Raw genomic sequence first — 23061 nt, forward strand, 5'->3', positions numbered from 1 at the left:
AACACTCAGATTTCTATTACATCCCTACAGAGAGGTTATTTATTTGTAAGCTATTTTTTAACAGGTAATATAGACAATGATACAAAATTCAAAAGTAAAAAGGCATACAGTGAAATGCAGGTCTCACTCTCCTGTCCCCTGGCTACTCCATTCCCTCATGGAAGCAAATGCTCTTGTCACTTTATTACGATTCTTACAGACATATTTGTGCTTATGAATAAAAGGCTAGAGATTGGACTTAAAGTTACTATTACTAGTAAGTTACTTAGTATGAGCTAATACATTTTATTACTTATATTGTACACACAATTATTAAATATTTACATTTTTGCTAACTTCTAAACTGACCATTCCAACCTCATTAAAGAATTTATCCTATAGAAAAATTCAGTAATGCACAACTATTGAGACCACTGTGGCTTCCTGGCTAAATCTTCAGGAAGATTGTTGCACCATTTTTTCAATGCCAGGGTTCATATCTGAAAATCTTCAATACAATTATCTCTGTAGGTAGTAAATATAAACTTACTATGTAACTTCCTGCCTTAATGAGAATAAACTTCTTAATGCTTGATTCTAGAATGCAGTCATTTTTGCCCTTTATGCTGCCATCGCATTCCATTTCCGTCAGTCACTACAGCCAGCTGTCTGTGCTGCTTATTCTCCTCGACCTGTGAGCTCCCAGGAGGATCTGCCCACGCTACCTCTGTGCATTACACACAGTAGACACTGAATAAGTCTTTCCCAAGTTAAAGGTGAAAAGGCCTTTGTTGTTGCCCTAGCCAGTGGTGCTCAGTGGTTAGAGTTCCACCCCCACACCACAGGGTCACAGGTTCGATTTCTGGTCAATGGCACTTATCTGGGTTGCAGGTTTGATCTCTGGCCCTAGTTGGGGCATATATGGGAGGCAATAAATTGATGTGTCTCTCCCACATTGATGTTTCTCTCTCTCTTTCTCCCCCTCCCTCTTTCCTACTATCTCTAAAAAATCAATAGGAAAAAAATCCTTGGGTGAGGATTAACAACAAAAAGGCCAGAGTTGTTCACATTTTGTTAGTATTTCCTCTGGAATATTTTCCAGTCCAAATGACTCAGGGGAGGTTCAAAGTTCTTATTAAAAAATGCTAATTTTCTATTCCTCAGACCACAGTGCCTACAGCTTTTACTACAAATTCCCCTTGCATTTTTCAGTAAGTTAAATCCCGTTAGTCCAATTATTTTATTGATGGAAATATTTTTTACCTTTCAAATTCACAATCTGAGAGAATTTCAACTGCTGTATTTTATCAAAAGCTGCATCCACGTCATCTAACGTGAACAGAGTGAAATCTTCTGTATTATGTCGAGACTAAAAGGGTAACACAAATAAAAGGTTAAAAATGATCACTGCAGAACCGTTAAAACTTTTTTTAATTGCTTATATTACCTGGTAAAGATCATACATGAACATCTGTCCCATTTTATAAACAGGAATGGTCGCATAGATGGCGCAGTTCAGACCCAACTTCCCGACCGCATACGGGAGGGCCCCGAGGTGGAGAGGATCCGGGTGAGACAGCAGCACCGCGTCAATCTGGTGAACGTGCCTGGGAGAGCACCAGCAACATTACCATTTCCCTAGTCATGTTTTAAGGATGAAGGCAGGACACTCAAACTAATTCACCAATTCAGATTCCTCTCAGCATTCTGAATTGAAGACTACGCTGGAGTAAAAGAGCTCAAAGTATGATGCCTACAAATATTAATTCTAACCACCCCTGTCCTGTATAGATATCAAAATCATGGTGTAAGTCACACTAGGTATATAGTGTATAGACACATTTAAAAGAGAAAAGAAACGGTAGATACCACATGTAAGCTGATTTCAAATGTCTTCCTTATGTACCATTAATTAGTATTACAATGTAGAAAAGTTGATGTACTAGAAGTCTAGAAATATTAAAAGTAACTTACTTCCTCAGGGAATCGATAATATCCATAGAAAAGTGCTCATCCCAGCCACAGTCCAATAAAAATCTAAATTCATCGACTTGAAGAAGATAACAAAGAGCAGATTCTTCTTGAACCCCAGAGAGGGTAGTTAATTTGATAATAGATGTCATTCTTTTTGGTCCAATAGCAACAGTCCAAACAGTTCTTTCAAAAGAAAAATATGTATAATTAAGCATAAAAGTACAGCCTAATATACACACTAGACAAATTAAAATTATATATAATTTCTAAGTGGGCAGAAATTCCATAAACATGAAAAACAAACATTTTAACACGTTAAGCGCCCAGTCACTGGTGACTGACACTACACTTTCCGTCCGGAAGACAAAACAGGCTGGGCGCTTAACGTGTCAAAGACCCCTTTCTATCACTGCTAAGTTTAAAAGCACAAACATCTTACACACTATTGTTTACAATGAATACTGCAGTGGCTCCCCAGTTTGATTCAATGAAAAGTAGTGGAATGGGAATCAGACAGACTCAAATTTGAATCTGCTCCTATGTGGTTCTGGGTAAGTTAATTAACCTTTCCTCATAAATATTAATATATACATAAAGATAGAATTTATGTTGGGACACCTACTACACACATTTCAAGAAAATATAACATGAACACATCTATTGAGATTTAGGACCTAAAACTAGAATCGTGGGCTATTAAACAAATGTTATAAAAACATTCACTAGCAAAACAAAGCTCCACAGAAATATTCCAGATTTTAGCTCCTAAAAATAAATTAGCCTTAGCCCTGGCCAGGTAGCTCAGTTGGTCAGTGTCTTCCAGATACTCCAAGGTTGTGAGTTTTATCTCATCAGGGCACATACAATGAATGCATAAATAAGTGAAACAAATTAATCTCTCTCTCTCTCTCTCTCTCTCTCCCCCTGAAAAACAAAAATCAATTAAAAAATAAAATAAATTAGCCTTGCCCAGCTGGCGTGTCTCAGTGGTTGAGTGTCGACCTATGAACTAGGTCACCATTCGATTCCCGGTCAGGGCACATGCCTGGGTTGCAGGCTTGATCCCCAATGTGGGGTGTGCAGGAGGGAGCCATTCAATGAGTCTCTCTCATTATTGATGTTTCTATCTCTCTCTCTCCCTCTCCCTTCCTCTCTGAAATCAATAAAAATATATTAAAAAACGAAAACCACTGAGAGTAAAGGTGTGTTGAGACCAAGGCTAAGGTCACCCATACCCTCATATTCCCAATTACTATGTACAGATGTGAAAGTTGGGTAGTGAAGAAGCTAATAGGAAAAAACTGATTCATCTGAACAAGTAGGCTTTAGAACAAGTTAAGCCTGAAACATCACTGGAGGCCAAAAAAAATGACAAAACTAAGGCTGACCTACTTCACATCCATCATGAGAAGGCAGGGCTCTTTGAAAGTGGCAATCTACTGGGAAAAATAGAAAGCAGCAGGAAAAGAGGAAACTAATATGAGATGGGCTGACCCCAGAGAAGCCACAGGCGTGCGTCTGCAGGAGCTGAGCAGAACACTGTGGACACCACTCATTTATAGTCACGAGGAGCTGGAGCCAATGCAACAGCAGGTAACACACGCACGACGATCTGTTAACCGCCGAGGAGAAACTCATCTCAAATCCACCTGGCCTCCCACTTTCCTCCCATCATGACGTGAAAACACAAAGTCCCTTGCAGACAGAACTGAATGAGTTCATGGTAAACGTTTCTGCAGACAGACCCTGATTTCACCACACGAAAAGTATTTTTATTACAAATTCTCGGAATATAATAAAGCTAGATCTTTATTAGACATTCATTACTTACTGATATCTCAGTCCTATGTACGATGAAACACCATGAATTCAAAGAAAGAGCTCTTTAAAAATCTAAAATATAAAGAAATAGGAGACTAATGAATGTGGCATAATGACTTACTTTAGTTTTAATTATGATGTTTAATTTCTATGTCTTGCCCTACGATAAAAACTGTGAGCAGCAACAAACAGTATGATATATGATCTTTTTTCAAAAAAAGAAATTTGTCATGCCTGGCCGGTGTGGCTCAATTAGTTGGAGCATCATCGAGTGCACCAGGAGGTTGCAGGTTCTATCCCAGTCGGGGCACGGGACAGGAGGCAACGAATCAATGTGCCTCTCTCACATCAATGTTTCTCTCTTTCACTCTCTCCCTTCCTCCCTCCCTCTAGAAAATCAATTTTAAAAAAAGAAACCTGTCATAATTTTAGGAAGCTTAAGCTGACATAAAACCAACAGGGATAAGATAATAAAAGACATAATAAAAAACAAAAGTAATAATATACCAAATTAGTTATAATTAAGGGCTGAAATATGCAGTTTAGGAAATAAGATTTTTTAAATTGACATTAGCTTATGTTATTGAAAATCATAAAAAAGGTGGAATCTTAAGTTATTCATTAAGGATTGGTAGGACCTGGGTAGAAAGAGACAAAGAGAAAAAGTATACAAAACAGTAACATGATCAAAGGCACAAAACAAAAAAAATTACAGGCTACCAGTGAAGAAACTAGCTGGCATCTGAATAGAAAAGGGCCAGATAGTGAAAGGCCTGGGAAACTTTGGACCTAGTTCTATAGGCAACAGAGAAACATTTTAAGATCCATTGTCAAGTAGGAAGATGACATGACCCAGGTAACTTTATTTTAGGGATATTGGCTGATGTATATGATTGATAAGAAGGTACAGAAAGTTGAGAGATAAAAAGAGGGAATATTTAGCAGGCTACTTCATCCTTTCAACTTTATTGGTTCTTTTTTGAGGCTATATTTCTTTAGCCCCAAAAATCTATATATATAAAAGCTTAAGAGACGGTTAAGACCAGTTGACCAAATGACCAGTTGCTATGATGTGCACTGACCACCCAGGGGGCAGATGCTCAATGCAGGAGCTGCCCCCTGGGGGTCAGTGCCCTCCCATAGCCAACCTCCCGCAGTCCCTCCCCCTGGCCGACAGGCCCCGATTGGCCCTGATCGCCAGGTTGAGAGACCCCAACCATGCACGAACTCATGCACTGGGCCTCTAGTACTTTCTTAAGTCTAAGACATGAATTCATCATTATCTAAGTAACCAACACTTGTAACTCTACATGTTTAATTCCTTTTTCTACTTCTTTTTGAACAGTCTGTTACCAACTTCTGGTTAGTTTTCCCTCAGAATGCCTTGCACATAAGTCATTCTTTCTATTCCCACTGTCAGTACCTTAACGCAGGGTTTCTGTTTCCTAGCCTCCAGGCTTTCTGCCCTTATCTCAACTTAAACATTCCAGCCAGATTAGTCTTTAGAAACACCCCTGCACACATTATCCCCTGCTCAGAAATCTAGGCAGGCTTCCTACTGCTTGAAGGAAAAAACAACACAGAAATCTGAATGCCTTCACTGGCAATGGAGGGTGCCAGCAGTTGCCTTGACATCACTATTCACCATCTCAAGACCCAGCTCAAATTCCACTTCCATACTAATTCCTCTCTCATTAGTCCAGACTACCACAGGTTAGCCCAGCAAAAATATAATGCAAGCCACAAATGTAATTTCAAGTTTTTTCAGAACCATGCTGAAAAGTTTCACAGGTGGAATTAATTTTAATATACTTTTATTTAATCCAGTGGTTCTCAACCTTCCTAATGCCGCGACCCTTTAATACAGTTCCTCATGTTGTGGTGACCCCCAATTTCATTGTCACAAATTGAACATAATTAAAGCATAGTGATCAATCACAAAAACAATATGTAATTATCTATGTGTTTTCCGATGATCTTAGGCGACCCCTGTGAAAGAGTCGTTCAACCCCCAAAGCCTTTCAATGCAGGAGTTAAAAGGGGTCAAAGGGGTCGAGACCCACAGGTTGAGAACTGCTGATTTAATCCAATACGTATATAATATTTCAACATGTAATCATTACTAAATTATTAATGATATTTTAATTTTGTATTAAGTCTTTGAAATCCAGTGTGTATTTCATATTTACAACACATTTCAATTTGATCTAATTACAATTTCAAGATGTGGCTCCTGGTTACTGTTAATAGCACAGATCTAGACTCTCAAATCACTGCTTCCGAATGCAGAGCCTGTGTTCTCCCACCCCTACAGTGCAGGTTGGCACCGCTCCATTTTCATGTCCATGTCTTAGGCTTGGTTTTAATGGTATCACCAACCACTTAGCCTCCCAGACTAAAAACTCTGGAGTCACCCTCTTACCACCAAATGGGCTGCCACCAGGTGAATCCTATTTGACATTTCAGAAATGACGTCCTTCAACTCTCCTACCCCAACTGAGGCACTCATTATCTTACCTGAATGACTGCAATTTTCTCTCATCTAGTTTTCCTGTTCCAAGCTGATCCTCCATAACACAGCTGCCATCTTTTAAAAAGAACAAATATACTCATGCCCCTTCCTTGTGCAAAGCATTCCGAGGCTTCCTAACTATTGAGTCACATCTCAAATCTTTGCATTCCAGTCCTCCATGCAGGAATGACCTTCTCTTGAATCTAGTAAATTCCTTTTGACCCTGCAGGACCCAGCTCAAATATGTACTCCTTAAAAAGCTTTTTTGGTGTCCTCAGGTAGTTACTTTCACCTAGCACAAACTGGGGACAAAAAATACTTGTTGAATGGATACTGAATGCACCAGGAGTAAAGGTATCGCCAATACCAAGCGCGGCACTCAAAGCAACATAAATGTGCACTGAGGCTGGGAATGAACGCTAGCCACATCATAAACGCCGTCTGGACAGTGTTTCATTGCAATTGTCCATCAGTTCTCCTCTCTCTCCCTCTCTCTCTCTCTCTCAATAATGACCCTGCATGTCGATGACAACCAAGAGGAATTCTGCAAAATGCAAGGGAACAGGAAGGGGTCCTGGTTGGCCCCTGAGCGGAATGCGGAGTCTCTTCCGGGTCACTTCCAGAAGAGCAGTGATTTCCTAACAGGATCAGCGCGGGTGTGAATTTTTAAAAATAAGGAGATGGGCAATTGATAACTCAGGTCCGCCAGGTCACAGGAGCTCAGCCTCGCCAGGGGTATGGCTAGCGTGACCTCCTGCTGGCTTAGGAGCCTGTAAAATAGATGGAAGGCGGCCGGGGAGCGGGAGACTCGGAGGGCCGAGCCCCCCTTCACCAAAAAGGATGCCTGCTTCATTCCCAGTGCTTAGCAGCCTCCTGCTCTCTCACCCCGAGACCGAGGGGGAGGCGGAGAACAGAGCAGCCACGAGGCTCGGGAGCCAAGGCGGGCGTCGCATGAACGCCTCCAGCCCCGCGATCTGCACGGCGCAGGGAAGCAGCCGGAGGTGGGGGGGTGGGGGGGGAGCGAAGGGGGGAATCGGACGGACGGCCGCCAAAGCCCGGGAGCTCCAGACCCTCGGAGATATCACTTCTTCTTCCCTCGCTGAGCACTTGGGCCAAGATCGAGCCGGAAAGTCGTATCCGAAACCCCCGGAGCCCGTCCCGGCGGAGACTGGGTGGGCGCAGACTCCCCGCCGCCCAGGACGCCCCCTCCCCCATCCCGAGGCTCACTCCTTTCCTCGCCCGCACTTGCCTCGTCCGTCCTCCCCCCAACGCCGTCCACTGCCCTTCCCAACCCCTCGCTGAATCCAGGTTCGAGAGCGTGGAAAGCTGACGCCCGCTCAGCAGCAGCCGTAACGGCCGGGCCGCAGAAGCTCCGCCATGGCGGCCGCCATCTTGAAATTGGAGTCGGACCGCGTAGGCGGGGCGAGACCTGGGGCGATACCATCTGCCGGGGAGGGCCGGGGACGGAATGTAGGAAAGAGACGGCCCTCACCCCAAGTCTCGCCTCCTGAGGCCTAGGTGTTACTCTTGCAATAATGTTTAATATGTCAAAGCTAACATAAATATGAGGAGAGTGGAGTATTGAAAGGAAAAAAGGTATGGTATGCGGTGCCCCCCCCCCGTCTTGGAGGGGGCGCTGCGAATGGCGTGTCCCAAGGCCGCGGCTTCCGCCGGCGCTGGAGGCTGGACTCGCCGCTGCCCTTGGTCTTGGGGTCGGGCTGGCACCGAGGCCGCAGGTGGGTCCGGGGTCGATACCGCGGGCTTCCGTTGTGCAGGCAGCCAGGGTGCGCCCCTGGGAAAGCCCTCGGCGATGGAGTGGGGGGGCGGGGGGGTTGTAGTCTGGGTCTCCCCGGGTCTCCCCGGGGCTGGAGCGGCCCGGCCTCCCCGGGCTTCAGATCAGAGGAGGCGAGATGGGAAAGGGAGGTGCTGGGCCCAGGCCGTCTCGCGGCTCTTGGGAAGGGGACTCGGAGACTGTCATCCCTGGGGCACGTGTTGTTGGTCACGCGGGGTCCGCCCGGCCGTCCCGGGAGGAAAGCGGCGGGGACGCGATGCTGGGCTGCAGCCTGGAGGGAGCCCCTCATGCGTCCCCGGTCCCGGGTCTGCCTTCCTCGCCACTCGCCATGGGAAGCTAACCCCGCTCTCCCTCTTGTAAATCTCAAACCCTCGAGCCGACCATGTGCACTTTTAAAAAATGGAATATTTACTCTGTGCTGAGTTTCTTGGGCGTATGTGTCATTAAGACAGGTGACTTCAAGGAGCTCAGATTCTCCATGCATGCAGCGCTCTTTATCGTCAGCTTAGTTGACACTTTTTGATCAATACATATAAAATGCTGTGGGGAACAGTTAGAAAGTAGAAATATATATATATGTGTGTGTGTGTGTGTGTGTGTGTGTGTGTGTGTGTATATATATATATATATATCCATCTTTATTTTTCCAACGTGAATTCGGAGTGACATGCAAAAATTCACACCAGATAGTTTTATTTTTAGAAGGTAAGCGGGGAAAATTGGGTCGAAGAAAAAATAATATGTAGTTAGGGAACATAAGAGGAAGTGAAGAATTATATAACTATTTACCTCTGTGCTTCCTGTAAGAGACAGGAAGCACAAATAAAGAGCTTGGCTCCAGGAGGCAGGCTGCCCATTAATCCCAGCTCTGCCACTTGCCGCATCTGTGACCTCTGACAAATCAATTAACCCTGGATTTCCTCATCTGAAAAAAAAAAGTGTCGACTGCACTGGGGGCCTTTATTAATGAAAACTTGTATAGTGCTGTGAGGATTACTTGAGTTGTGATTAGAAAAAGCATTAAGAACAGTGCCTTGCGGGGGGTAATGTGAGATTAAGGACACATATGTAATAACTTAATCAATAAAGAAATTAAAAAAAAAAAAAAAGAACAGTGCCTTACAGCTTGGCTGGTTTGGCTCAGTGGATGGAGTGTGGGCCTGCAGACTCAAGGATCCCGGGTTCGATTCCGGTCAAGGGCACATGCCCGGTTTGCGGGCTCGGTCTCCAGAAGGGAGCGTACAGGAGGCGGCCAATCAATGATTCCCATTCATTATTGATGTTTCTCTCGCTCTTCCTTTTCTTTCCTCTCTGAAATCAATAAAAATATTTTTTTTAAAAAAAGAGCCTCACAGAGACTGCTAAATCAGCTCTTTCTAGAGGTAGGCAAAACAGCTTGATCTGTTATATGATTCCTTGAGTCCATAAGATAAAAACCAACTCGTTTTGTTTGTTGTTGTTTTTCCCAGGGATACCACAGCTACTCCCAGTTCGGAAGTAAGAGCAAAATGTTTCTTAAGAGTTTTCATATAAAGAAGACACTAATACAGGGTGTCCAAACTAGGTTGACAGTTGTTCATAATGCAGTATTCTTCAGTATATATTACTGAAAATAATGCAATAATTTAGAAAATAATAATGCAAGAACAAAATTTGTTTTGCACTCACAACTGTAAACTTACTTTTTCCCACCCCAGTGTGTACAGTGCCCTCATGGGCACCCAGGCGATGTCCCTCTTCATCCAAACCCAGGCTTGTCTCATTGGAGCCTGTCCCAGGCCCTCCCTCTCCTTTACCCATCCCGTATGGCCTTGGGCCCATGACCAAGAGCTGGAAAGCCTGTCCATGCTCCCTCTCCTGTCCATTCTCCAAGAAATCATCCTAGCTCAGTTTTATGCCCATAAATCTTTGTCTTCCCTGGTCACCCACTCGCAGCGAAATACACAGGAAAAGTATGTTCAGTGCCACTGCTCCCAAAGCCTATTAAATTGTAGATTTTACAATTGTAATATGAAATACCTCTGGGACTAAGATTTGCCATTTGCTTCTTGGGGATGGATTCGGGTTTCCTTCGAGGTGGTTGAATCCAACTCTGGATTTTAAATGTACAGAATTCTTTTATCTATCAGTACCACTGTCTTTACCTGGACTCTCATAAGACGTTTATTCAGCAAGAACCTCAGGGCTTGTATGGTCACATCTGCTCAGAGTAGAGCCAGACAAAAGTAGCGTCTGGCCATGTTGGAAGAATGCCAATAGTAAGTGGCTGATAGGCCACAGGTGGTCATGGGCTGAGAGTCCCCAAGTACTTTTCTGTTGGTGGTGAAATACAAACAGTATATAGTAGTTATGCTGATGGTATGTTCCCTGACGGGGAAGCGAACAGTGACTCCTGGTTTATAGGTTGATACTCAACCACTGAGCAACACTGTCCAGGCTTTTGCAGATAGAATTTATACTCTCCATTTCTCTGCATTATATCGTCAGATCACTGATGAAAACAGGGAAAAAGTTAATAAATTGACTTTAGTGCATTGCAGTTTCTATGCTAATCATTGTCATCTATATAATCTTTATCAAGTAGATTTTAAGTAGTATACTACATTCTGATGCCAAGCAATTTTAAAGAGGCTTATGCTTTTTTTTTTTTTAATTCTCACCAGAGGATATTTTTCCATTGATTCTTAGAGAAAGTGGAAGAGAGAGGGAAAGACAGAGAGAAACATCTATGTGAGAGAAACACATCGATTGGTTGCCTCCTGCATGAGCCCGACCAGGGCCCGGGCCAGGGAGGAGCCTTCAACCAAGGTACGTGCCCTTAACCGGAATCAAGCAGGAACCCTCAGTCCGCAGGCCGACACTCTATCGTCTATCCGCTAAGCCACACCGACTAGGGCAAGAGGCTTATGCTTTTAATATCTATTCCTATATTCAGGACTATCTCCTGTTTCAGATGCAATTTAAAAGATATTTCAAAGTCAGTTATATTTCTGAATTTTTTATTTTTTTTTCATTTTTTTTAGCATTCAGGATGAGTTTAATTCAGCTTGTGCGTGACCACTGGGTACATATACTTGTCCCTATGGGATTTGTCATTGGATGTTATCTAGACAGAAAGAGTGATGAAAAGCTAACTGCCTTCCGGAACAAGAGTTTGTTATTTAAAAGGTGAGTTTGGGCATTTTTAAACCAACAATTAGCCAGCTTTTGGAAGTATTCTTAATATCATAAACGACAAAAACAAACAGAAGGGGTAATCCCCGTCCCCCAAGGACTTAGATCTAAGTGATATTATTTTGTAGTCTTGTTTGTTGTTTAATGATTGCATAAGACGGTATGATTACATTTGGAATGTAAACAGGTCTTCAGCTTATGAATAGACTATTTCAGATTTTTGAAAAATCCCCCTTTTTTGGAATTCGGGGTACTTTTTAATATGGAAACACTGCTTGAAATTGAACCAGCCCCCCAAAGCCTACTTTATATACAGCTTTCACATGTATGATGACATACCATCTTACTTGAGTCAGGGTGTAGCTGAAATAAATGGTGCTGACTGGCTTGGTGATCTGTTCTCGGCAGCACGCCCTGAGAGCTTTAGACATGGCGATTGAGTGACCAGATGGCGGCTGGTAGCCGCCTGGTTCCACTGTGTCTGGAAATGGCTCCCCTGGCAGCAGGGAGTTTGAGATGACAAGATAGGGAGTCTGCCCCTGCATGTGCAGCTGGGTAGGAGGAAGCTCAGAGGGCAAGAACTGAGCAGCAGTCGCAGTCACTGCAGAGGAGGTTCACAGTCAAGGATTTCAAGAAAGAGAAAATGAGCTGGAAAAGGTCTAGAAACAATGAATGAACTCACTGAGCTTTTATATGAAGACAGACTAAGAAATTACAGTTTATGCCCTAGCCGGCTTGGCTTAGTGGATAGAGCGTTGGTCTGCGGACTGAAGGGTTGCAGGTTTGATTCTGGTCAGGGGCATATACCTGGGTTGCGAGCTCAGTCCCTAGTGGGGGGCATGCAGGAGGCAGCTGATCAATGATTCTCATCATTGATGTTTCTATCTCTCTCTCCCTCTCCCTTCCTCTCTGATATCAATAAAAATACATTTTTTAAAAAAAGAAATTACAGTTTAATTGGGAAAAATATAATTGAAAAGATAGTAAAGGTATAAATCATGAGAGAATAGAATATGTTGACTCAACATAAAATCTTTTAAATGGGTTAATTTAATAGAGTATAAAATACTGAATTTATATTGTTGTGACTTTCCCTTTTATCCCTCATAAAAGTTTTTATTTAATACTTTTTCCTTTCCTTCCATTTTTCTTTCCACACAGAGAATTGAGACCCAATGAAGAAGTCACCTGGAAGTAAAGGCTGTGGCTGAATTACAGAATGTTCACATTTTTTAAATTATCAGAAAAATAAAAACACTGAACAATTTAGAATGTGGTCCTTTTCTTTAATTTTATTTTTTATAAATTTTATTGATTTTTTACAGAGAGGAAGGGAGAGGGATAGAGAGTTAGAAACATCAATGTGAGAGAAACATCAATCAGCAACCTCTTGCACATCTCCTACTGGGGATGTGCCCGCAACCAAGGTACATGCCCTTGACCGGAATCGAACCTGGGACCTTTCAGTCTGCAGGCCGACGCTCTATCCACCGAGCCAAACCAGTTAGGGCAGAATGTGGTCTTTTAATGTTGAAGTGATCTTTCACATTTCAAGTAACAGGTACACTAGCTTTCTAAATAATTAGTGTCTTGTGTACATTGATGTTAACTTTACAACTAGCATTTAATTTTCTGTTACTTAATTTAGATCACAGTAATATTCATGTAACCAATTTTTTCCTCAGATATTTTCAGAAAATTATTTTCAAACCATGTGCTTCAAAGGAGCTTTAATAGGAGAATGCTAAGATTTTATTTGCAATAAAAAGAAATGATCTATTGATACAGCAGAGATGAATTTCAGGTTCATTATCCTGAATAAAAGAAGCCAAACAAAAAGAGCACACACACTGAATGATTTCATGTGTATAACACGTTAGAAACTGCAAACTAATCCAGAGCAGAAAGGGGTTGGAAGGAAGAATGACAAAGTGACACATGGAAACTGGGGTATAGTACTGTATGTTAGTGTTCTTGATTGTGGTGATGGTTTCATGAGTGGATATATATGTCACCTGTTCATGTTCAACTACCTTTTCCTGAGAAATTAGTTTCAGATTGAGTATAGATGTAAAATTACAATGAAATAATGCACCCTGATTATCACTGATTCTTGTCGGAACTCAATATACAAATTGACACATAAATGTTAAAATTTCTAAGCTATTTGGTTTTTAGTAACAAAATGCCAGTTTAAAAGGTACAGTATTTTTTTTTTTTTTTTAATTTTTAGACGACCAAATTTACTAGTACATCAGTGGATTCTTACCTGTCAGAGAAGAGAGAGAGAAAACATTCTAGGCAGAGAAGATTTTAAGACATGAGGCAGGTTGACACAAAGGGGCTGGCTTGTTTGGGAAAGCCATCTCTCTGCTGTCCCAGAGAGGAGCTAACGGGCGGTGGTAAGGACTAAGGCTGGAGTGAAGGATGTAAGTTGTATTGGGAGGAACCTTATGAGCCATGCAAAGGAACTGGGGGTTGTATTTTAGAAAGATAATAACATAGTTGGTAGATGGATATGAAGTGGAACTGACATCAGGGAGACTGGTTAAGAGGCACCTGTAATAATACAGGTGACAACCACAAGAGTCTCAACAGAGCATCTCCAAGTCTCAAGTTTGTGCTGGTCCCAAAGCAATTCTAACAGCAAGATTTCCTTCTGGACCTGAGCCCAGCTAGTCCCACCCAACTTCAAGTAAAAGTATAGTAAAATTCATGCTATTAATTAGTTAATTAATTAATTACATTTTTGTTGGGGTCCAGCCCCAGCAGGTCCAGGGGTCCCCAAAGGTGTGGACGGAGTCGGCAAAGAAGGAATGACATGGAGGCTATGTCAGTTGATCAGCATAGCAAGGTTCTCCCACCAGCGGTTCTGTAGCCAAGTTCTGGTGCCATGTTCTCTCGCTAGGTTCTCCATCCAGCTTCTCCAGGTTCTCCTGCCAAGTTCTGTAGCCAGGTTCTGTCCAGGATCTTTTGCCAGGTTCTCTCGCTAGGTTCTGTCTCTAGGTTTTGTCTCTAGGTTCTCCAGCCAGGTTCTCCAGCCAGGTTCTATCCAGGTTCTCCTGCCATCTTCTGTCTAGGTTCTCCAGCCAACTCCTGTCTCTAGGTTCTGTCTAGGATCTCCAGCCAAGTCCTGTCTCTAGGTTCTGTCTAGGTTCTCCAGCCAAGTCCTGTCTCTAGGTTCTGTCTAGGATCTCCAGCCAAGTCCTGTCTCTAGATTCTGTCTAGGTTCTCCAGCCAAGTCCTGTCTCTAGGTTCTGTCTAGGATCTCCAGCCAAGTCCTGTCTCTAGGTTCTGTCTAGGATCTCCAGCCAAGTCCTGTCTCTAAAAGGTACAGTATTGAAGAACACAATGGCTGCACTCTCACTTGTTAACATAGTTCTAATGAAGTGGATTAGAGAAAAGCTGTGTTGTTCAAGGTGACAGGAAGTACTAGAAGTGCATGTATTATGTCTACCCTGTCTCCAGGAGCCCTCCTGATTAGCTCTGTAACCTCTCCTGCTGAATTATTGTAATATTCTTGCGCCAATGAGTCAAAAAGAATTCATGCATTTATTCACTGTTCTGTACCAGCCCTTGATTACATATTGAGTAAAACCCTGATCCTCAAAAGCTGAGTCTAATAATGGCAGGTAAAGTCATAATCCCATCGTGATGTAGTAAATGCTTTAATACAGGCATGTGTGAGGTATGGTGGTGGCACAAAGGGCTGTTCATCTGAGGACTTTTGGGAGGTCAAGGGAACAGCTGGTGTGACTAGAGCAGAGGGAATTCAGGGAGATAAAGCCAGACTGGTGGGTGGTCCAGATTGCAGAGCCTTTTAAGCCAGCAATGGGAAGCGACTGAAGGATATTTAATAAAGTTTGTATAATGATTCAATGATCCCTCCCTCTATAATTTCCATGAGGATGGGACCATTTGTCTCTCATGGTTGTCATCCCAGAGCTTGACACATAGTAGCATTTAATTTGTTCAATGAGAGAAAAGCTGGTGAAATTTGCATTTCTGAGAGAACACTGACAGCACTAGGAACATAATTGAGACTGAAAGCAGGAGACCAGAGATGCTTGGAGTGGACTGCACAGGAAATCAAGAGGGCTTGAACTGAGCAGTCGCAATGAAGAGGGAATGAGGGGTGGATGGATACACAGCAAGTATTTGGGACTGGCTGGAACAAGGGGTGAAGTGGAAAAGTGGGAAGAAATCAAGAAATGATTTCCAGACACCTGGCTTCATTAATTCATTTGAAAGACATCAACTACTAAATACAGGAAGTCAAATAAGACATTGATAGGGTATTGGTGAAGATGTATGATTAAGTCAAATATTGATACTGTATGAAAAGCACCATGTATGACAGGTACATACTGGAGCGCAGAGGAGGAACAGGGGCTTCTAAATTAGTTGGGCAGCAGGGAATACTTCCTGGAGAGTATGGTCATTGGGTTTTGAAAGACAATATGCATTATCTTACATAGTTAAAGTTTAGGACATGCCAAATATTAGTTATCAGAATGGGAGATGTAACAAATCTAATAGCCAAATCCTACATGGCTTCAGAGACAAAGCCAAAACCAGAACCTGCATTCCGACTCCCAGGCATTGATATCTTTTCACTTGATGATGCTTGCTATTAATCGCATGCTCAATAGGTCAGGAAGGCCTAATGAAATGGCTGGTATTAGTTCAGCATCCTCCTATATAATAAAAGCCTAATATGCTTAAGTGTCCGATTGTCTGGTCATCCATTCAACCAATCAAAGCATAATATGCTAATGTATGCTAAGGCTGCTCAACAGCTCGCTATGACATGCACTGACCACCAGGGGACAGACAGTTGACCAGTCAACCAGTCACTATGACATGCACTGACCACCAGGGGGTAGACGCTCCGACCGGTAGGTTAGCTTGCTGCCGGGGTCCGGCCAATCGTGACTGAGCAAGATGGGCCAGACACACCCTGGAGCCCTCCCGAGGGCCTTCCCTGGCTGGCCAACTTCTTGCATCTCTCTACAGGCCCATCATGCACTGGTGAGGTCCCTCGGCCTGGCCAGCACCCTCTTGCAATCCGGGACCCCTCAGGGGATGTCAGAGAGCCAGTTTCAGCCTGATCCCACAGACCAGGCCCAGGGACCCCACTGGTGCATGAATTCGTGCACTGGGCCTCTAGTATATAATAAAAGCCTAATATGCAAATCCACCGAGCAGCGAAATGACCGGTGGAATGACCGGTCACTATTATGTGCACTGACCACCGGGGGCAGAGACTCAATGCAGGAGCTGCCCGCAGGCCTCAGGCCAGTCAAGGCGGGTGCCAGCAGGGGCCCACTCATGGCCCTGCTGGTCGTCCCGCAGATCAGTCCTGGTCACCGACCAGACCTAGGGACCCTACCCATGCACTCAGGCCTCTAGTTACTAAATATTGTCATGAAGTGTTCTAGGTTATAAGGATTTAACAGTGAACAAAACAATAAGGTCCTTTGTGTAGCATATATCTTAGCAAGCAACCACTGTAGAAAGTTGAGTCACACACTTCCAAAATTCAAGTCCACCCAGAACCAAAGACCTTAGTTGGAAATAGAGTCTTTGCCAATTTAATTAGTTAAAGATCTCAATATGAAATCACCCTGGATTCAGGTGGTACCTAAATCCAATAAGAGGAGAGGACACAGAAGAGACACAGGAGAAAGAAGGCCATGTGAAGACACTGGTAGAGATTGGAGCTATGTGGCCACAGCCAACTAATGCCAGAAGCCACCTGAAAGTAAGGAAGAATTCTCCCCTAGATACTTGGGAACGTGGCCTAGCTGACACTTAGGGTTCAGACATCTGGCCTTAAGAATAGTCAGATAATTTCTGTTGTTTTAAGTCCCCAGGTTGGTGATAATTTGCTACAGCAGTCATAGGACATGAATACAATTGAATTTTTTCTCAATAATACACTAATATAGTTAAATCAAGAATAAAACTGTAGCCGGGGCCAGGATGTCCCAGTTGGTTGGGCATCATCCCGTGCATGGAAAGATTGCCAGTTTGTTTCCTGGTCAGGGTACATGCCATGGTTGTGATCTTGATCCCCAGTGTGTAGGAGGCAAGCTGATCAACATTGATGTTTCTCTTTCTTTCTCCCTCTCCCCCCCACTCTTTCTCCCTCTTCCCCTTTCTTTCTCTCTGAAAATCAATTTTAAAATCTTTAATAAAAAAAGAATAAAACTAGTGAAAAATCTCTATCCTAACATGACCCATATATCTGCTGTCTACAGGAAAAAAAAAAAAATCTCTATCCTACCCTGTCTCCTATCTACCTAGTTCCTTTTCCATCTCAAACAGGTTAACTTCTGGGTTTGTTGTATATTCTTCCAGAAATTCGTAATATCTATATGTACACACCTACACAACACACACAATACATGTTTCTCTACACGGAAAGAAAATCAGAAAACGTTTTGCATATTTTTTCACTTCAGGAGACCACGATTTGTTTCCCCAGTTAAGCCACAATTCCTTAAGAACACAGACTGTTTCCCCAACACCGTATAGGATTGTGGACTGCAAGGAGAGACGTTGAATAAGTGGTGACCGATTCCTCCCCTGAGCACCTGGGCCTCACTAGCAGCCTCCATTGCCTTACCTCCCACTGCTCCTTCTGTTCCTCTGAACCTGCACTCACCAACGTTACCAGTGGTCTCCATAGCAGCAAAATGTAGTGGGCCCTTGTCCTTATGTTACAAGACCTATTGGCAGCAACATGGCTGCTCCCTAGAACATTCCATTTTCAGGGCTCTCATAATATTACATGCTCCTGTGTTTCCTCCCTTCTCCTGGGCCTATTCCACAGCCGAACCAGCCTCCTGCACTCCAGATCTCATATATATATATCCATTATTCAACATAACCACGTAACCTGGCTTCAAGGTGCAAGATCTCCTATTCTACACCATCAGCTTCATCAAACTCTTCTGACCCCCAACCCTAACTTTACTAGGGTCACTGTCAGATCCCTCTACTGACACTTCCTCGTCAGGGCCTGAACACATAACACTAATAACAAGGTGTCTGTCTGGATTTGGACCCCAGCCCAGAACCTTGGACACTGTGCTGTTCATATTCTCCCTGTGCCTCAGTTTCCTCATGTGTAAAATAGGGATACTAGCGCCTGCATCAAACGTTGCTGTAGTAAATTCATTAATATATGCAAAGCTCTTAGAAAATTGCCTACCCTCCAGTAAGCCCCATATCTGTATAAATATTAACTATCATTTTTACATAAGTGCTAGGTATTCGGGGAGGCAATGATGCCTGTTTCTTTTTTTTTTTTTTAATGTATTTCTTTATTGATTTCAGAGAGGAAGGGAGAGAGGGGGAGAGAGAGAGAAACAACAATGATGAGGGAGAATCATTGATCGGCTGCCTCCTGAATGCCCACACAGGGGATCAAGTTCACAACCAGGGCAAGTGCCCTGATAGGGAATCCAACTGGTAATCTCCTGGTTCATAGGTCCATACTCAAGCACTAAGCCACACCTGCTGGGCGATGCCTGTTTCTTAATGAGGCTTTCAATGGCGATAGAGAAATGCATTAAATAATTATAATCAGATATGATAAGTAGAAAGTACAAAGTATAGTGGAAAACAAAAAGAACATAGAACCCGGGAGGTCCTTAAGAATCCATAGCAATGGGTGGGAAGTGGAGAAGATCCTCCAGACGGCAGGCGGCGCTGCAGCACCCCCCCCACCCCCCCAGCCTGCCAGCTAACAGTGGATAGGAGGACGCGTTACATAGGTCACGTGTCCCCGCGTTTACCGCTCCGGCTTTCACTTGCTCTTCTCTCCACGTGACTCTCATTCTCGGGTGTGATTGGTCAGCGCGAGACACGTGGCCAGGGGAGGCCAGGTGGGGCGGAGCCGGGTGGGCGGAGGGGTGGGGCCGGGGCGGGGGCGGAGCAGTAGGGGGTGGTCTGTCGCGGGGGCCGTTGGCTCCAGACAAATAAACATGGAGTCCATCTTCCACGAGAAAGTGAGTGTCCGCGTTCGGGGGCACCTGCCCGCGGTGCCGTGGCGGGCGTGGGGCGCGGTACTGCCATCTTCCAAAGAGCTGGGTGGGGCTCGTGGCGCCCCCATCCCGATCTCGTGGGGCGGGAAGACCTTCCTCGGGAGGGGAGCTTCCCTGAAGCCCCCACTGCACTCTTCGCCCCGGAGGCCCGTGCCCGTGCCCGCGACCGAGGTGCCCGGGGAGCCTGGGGCCTGGGAAGTCCCGGGAGCCGGTGGGGAGTGTGGGCTGAGCCGGGGGCGCCGCGGGGCACCGGAGCCGGGGTGGCCCCGAGTGGGTTTGCTTCTGCGCTTCCCCTCCACTTTCCGTGGGGTTCCTTCCCCAGTCCTTCCTCCCCCCACTCTCCGTGGGTTGTAGCTCGTCACCTCCCGGGCGCCTCCCTCGCTCCTTCCAACTCTCGCAGCCCTGCTCGTGGCAGAATGAACTTTTCCTCCTCTGGGCTCCTCAATTTCATACTGGAACCCCCCATCCGCTTAGCTCCCTGGGCTCGGGTTCACGTCCTGCCCCTGCACCAGTTCCGTGAGACTCCGGTGCCGGGAGCCTGGCTCCATCCCGTGGAGGGCCTGGCATTTAGGGACCTGGACAGGGAAGTCGCCACGAGAGTTTTTGTTACGGAAGGTTTGGGTTTAGTTTCTTTCGGTAGTCCCATCTTTCCGGATGGGAAACCAGTTTTCTTATTAGGTGTCGGGGGTTGGGGCGGGGTGGGGTGGGGTGGGGGGTGGACTGGAATAGTAGTGTTGTGGTCCTAGCCTGGTTTGTTTTGATTCTTCGATGACCAGGAGCTTGAAAAGATGCTGCTTGTGGCATGCGGAGAAACTCGTCTTCTTCCGCATGCAATTAGCTAGCTATTTCGCTTTGAGTGAAATCTTGCTCAGGATAGCTTGGGCACATGATATTTTGTTTCGTAAGAGTTTCAAGTGTTGAAGGGGTTGCTGGTAAGGCTTTGAATTAGTAGGAGAAAAGAGGCTTTGTTTTGTTAAAGAGTTGTAAATGATCATTTATCCATTTAAAAAGGTTCACAGGCACACCACCATCAAATAAAGCAATCAAAGACTAAGGAGGCAACAGCACAAATCTAAAGTTGTTAAATGGAAGGCTTTCCTTTTTAAAATATATATTTTTATTTATTTCGCAGAGAAAGGGAGAGGGAGAGAGAGAGGTAGAAACACCAATGGTGAGAGAGAATCATGGATCGGCTGCCTCCTGCACAGGCCCTAGTTGGGATCGAGCCCACAACCTGGGCATGTGCCCTTGACTGGAATTGAACCCCCGGGACCCTTCAGTCCGCAGGCTCATACTCTATCCACTGAGCCAAACCGGCTAGGGTGCTTTTCTTTTCAATAAAGAGAAGTTTTGGCATTAGAATAGACTAATTCTTATGTATGGGGAGGAAGGACTCAGTGGTATAGATATTGTTAATCTTGACTTGTTTGACATGATTTATGAAACTTGGGCAATAGAAATTTCGTTGGTTGGCTATAAGGAGATTGGATAAGGAGAGCCCTCTATGTACATACTGTTATTACTAATTTTCAGAAATTTTGGTATAAGACCAAATGTTTCAACATGGAAGATTCTTGAGACGTGTGCAATGCATATTTTAAAAATATAGACTGTTACCTATTTTAGATTGATTTTAGTGAAGGTAACTACTAAACCATGGGATCAAAAGAAGTTGAGCCATACCCTAATGAAAATCTATTTATGTGAATGAAGTCACTCTCAATTATCAGCTTGAAGATATTTCAGGAATATATTTACCCTTATAAACATATGTACGTAGCAAATTAAGGCTCTTGAACTTAATATGCCATTTTCCAGACACATATATTTATCCCTTCCCCTCCACCACATATATTTAATCCTTGCTAGGTCCTGGGTTCAGGGAGCCAAAATCTCAACTCTGGCTCTAAGGAAGCTGTGCATGTAGGGATCTGCAAGCACTTCCCCTTGGAATCTTGGTTTCCTCATATTTAGAGTTGTCACTTTGAGGGTCCTTTTATTAAGTCAAAATGTAAACTCAACAAGTTTGCCTGTTACATCCCCAGTACCTAAGAGAGTGCTTGGCACATAGTAGGTGCTCAATAAATATTTGAACACATTGAGTTCTTGGAGCATCTAAGATATAATGGTGCTGTGTGTCCAAACAATTTTTCTGTACATATTTTAGGCTTTGCAGGTCATATATTCTTGTTTATGTGTGTTTTCCTAACCATCTGAAAATGTAAAAACCATTCTTAGCTACTGGTGCAGGTTGAATTTGGCTCAAGAGCAGGAGTTTGTCCTAATATTAAATGGCTCAAGAGCGGGAGTTAAAACTAATATGAAATGACCACCAACTGCTTTTTGTTTGTTTGTTTGTTTGTTTTTTTAAAAATATATTTTGTTGATTCTTTACAGAGAGGAAGGGAGAGGGACAGAGAGTTAGAAACATCAACGAGAGAGAAACATCGATCAGCTGCCTCCTGCATGCCCCCCACTGGGGATGTGCCCACAACCCAGGTACATGCCCTTGACCGGAATCGAACCCGGGACCTCTCAGTCCGCAGGCTGACGCTCTTTCCACTGAGCCAAACCGGTCAGGGCGCTTTTTGTTTGTTTTTGATTTTGATTTTCTGTTGCCTGCTTTCTGTCATTTTTGTTATCACTTCAATTGCTGGCTGCTCTTGGTGAGTTCACTGTGCCATCTGAATTGGTACTTTTATGTAATGTAAACAGAATGGTGACCAACCTTGCTGGGATTATATTTAAAATCAGTGGAAATGCTGAAAAGATGCTGAGCATTGACTTCATGACATCTATTATATGCCCTTTTGTGATTACTGGTTCTTAGCCATCGTCAGGATAGTTGAGGTTTAGTCATAGGTAAGTGGCACGAGGAAGTGGTAGTAACACAGACTTGAAGACTCTACCTGGGTTTGGAGCCCAGCTTTGCCATTTATTGACTACCTGTGTGATCTGGGTAAGTTACTTATTATCTCTGGGACCCAGTTTCCTCCTCTGGTGTGAGGATAGTAAAGTGTCTGCCTCAGAGATATGAGTGCTTAGCATGCTACCTGGCACTTTGTGTTACAGAAGTGCTGGCCTTGTTATTGGGATGCTTGTGTGTTTGCTGAACCTCAGGAGGCGGGGGACCTTGTTGTAACTTGGTTGAGATGAAGTGCTGCTCGGTCGATTGGGTGGAGCACACATGAAGTCAGTATTTCCCTGGGAATTTGAGCTGGTTTTGGGTTGGTCCTGAAGACTTTGAGGGCAGTGGGGGATTTCATCCTTTTGTGGTTTTGTAAAGCTGGAGATGCAGTTTGCTTATCCTCTAATCCCAAAGCAAAGTTAGGACTGAAATCATGGAATTTCAGTACCTCTGAACTTAAACTATAGCAAAGTGAACTATTCAGCTTTGGTTGAAGCTTGATGAGGAGGAAGTGACTGGGGATAGTTTTTGGAGAGGGCGTGCATAATCTTTAGAGGGACCACTGTACAATTTTTTTGGTCCTTGTAGCATTTGCTTCATCTTGTGACTTTAAAAAAAAGTGCTTTTAAAATTTGGGCTGGACAATGTGTTATTTTCTCTCATTAAATCATAGTAAAAATACAGAACGATATTATTTCCTATAGCGATATAGTTTTACTTAGACAAGTGCTTATTTTTCATTTTTTATATCAAATATTTGGATGTCACTGTTTCTATGTATCGTATTAAGTATGGTAACCATAGTTCAAGAGCCCCAAACTGAGGCATGACAGCAGGAGAGAAAATT

At 43.9% G+C, this 23061-nt stretch overlaps 3 protein-coding genes across 7 annotated transcripts in view; 2 read left to right on the forward strand and 1 right to left on the reverse strand.

Annotated features, from left to right (window-relative positions):
- LOC139009380 (cleavage and polyadenylation specificity factor subunit 2) overlaps positions 1–7678 on the reverse strand; it is a 28786-nt gene extending 21108 nt beyond the window's left edge. For 2 of the 3 annotated variants that reach the window (XM_070413677.1, XM_070413669.1), the window contains exons 1-5: positions 7536–7617; positions 3785–3846; positions 1954–2136; positions 1427–1586; positions 1243–1348 (exon numbers count right to left, since the gene is read on the reverse strand). In XM_070413677.1, coding sequence (XP_070269778.1) covers positions 1243–1348; positions 1427–1586; positions 1954–2102 — 415 coding nt within the window. In that variant the 5' untranslated portion in view covers positions 2103–2136; positions 3785–3846; positions 7536–7617. Of the gene's footprint in view, positions 1–1242; positions 1349–1426; positions 1587–1953; positions 2137–3784; positions 3847–7535 lie in introns of all 3 variants that reach the window. The other variant, XM_070413686.1, reaches the window with a different exon arrangement.
- A 235-nt stretch (positions 7679–7913) lies between these two features.
- On the forward strand, positions 7914–12524 carry LOC139009396 (NADH dehydrogenase [ubiquinone] 1 beta subcomplex subunit 1). Its single transcript, XM_070413697.1, has 3 exons — positions 7914–8022; positions 11102–11246; positions 12414–12524. Exons 1-3 carry the CDS (start codon positions 7929–7931, stop codon positions 12448–12450), a joined length of 276 nt encoding a protein of 91 aa, XP_070269798.1. The 5' UTR covers positions 7914–7928; the 3' UTR covers positions 12451–12524.
- A 6691-nt stretch (positions 12525–19215) lies between these two features.
- LOC139009405 (ataxin-3) overlaps positions 19216–23061 on the forward strand; it is a 32953-nt gene continuing 29107 nt past the window's right edge. For 2 of the 3 annotated variants that reach the window (XM_070413707.1, XM_070413723.1), the window contains exon 1: positions 19216–19270. In XM_070413707.1, coding sequence (XP_070269808.1) covers positions 19247–19270 — 24 coding nt within the window. In that variant the 5' untranslated portion in view covers positions 19216–19246. Of the gene's footprint in view, positions 19271–19424; positions 19478–23061 lie in introns of those variants that run through there. The other variant, XM_070413717.1, reaches the window with a different exon arrangement.

The sequence above is a fragment of the Myotis yumanensis genome, unplaced genomic scaffold, assembly GCF_028538775.1.
Source record: "Myotis yumanensis isolate MYYU_CA2020_CCGP unplaced genomic scaffold, mMyoYum1.0.hap1 SCAF_1, whole genome shotgun sequence".
Classification (NCBI taxonomy): domain Eukaryota; kingdom Metazoa; phylum Chordata; class Mammalia; order Chiroptera; family Vespertilionidae; genus Myotis; species Myotis yumanensis.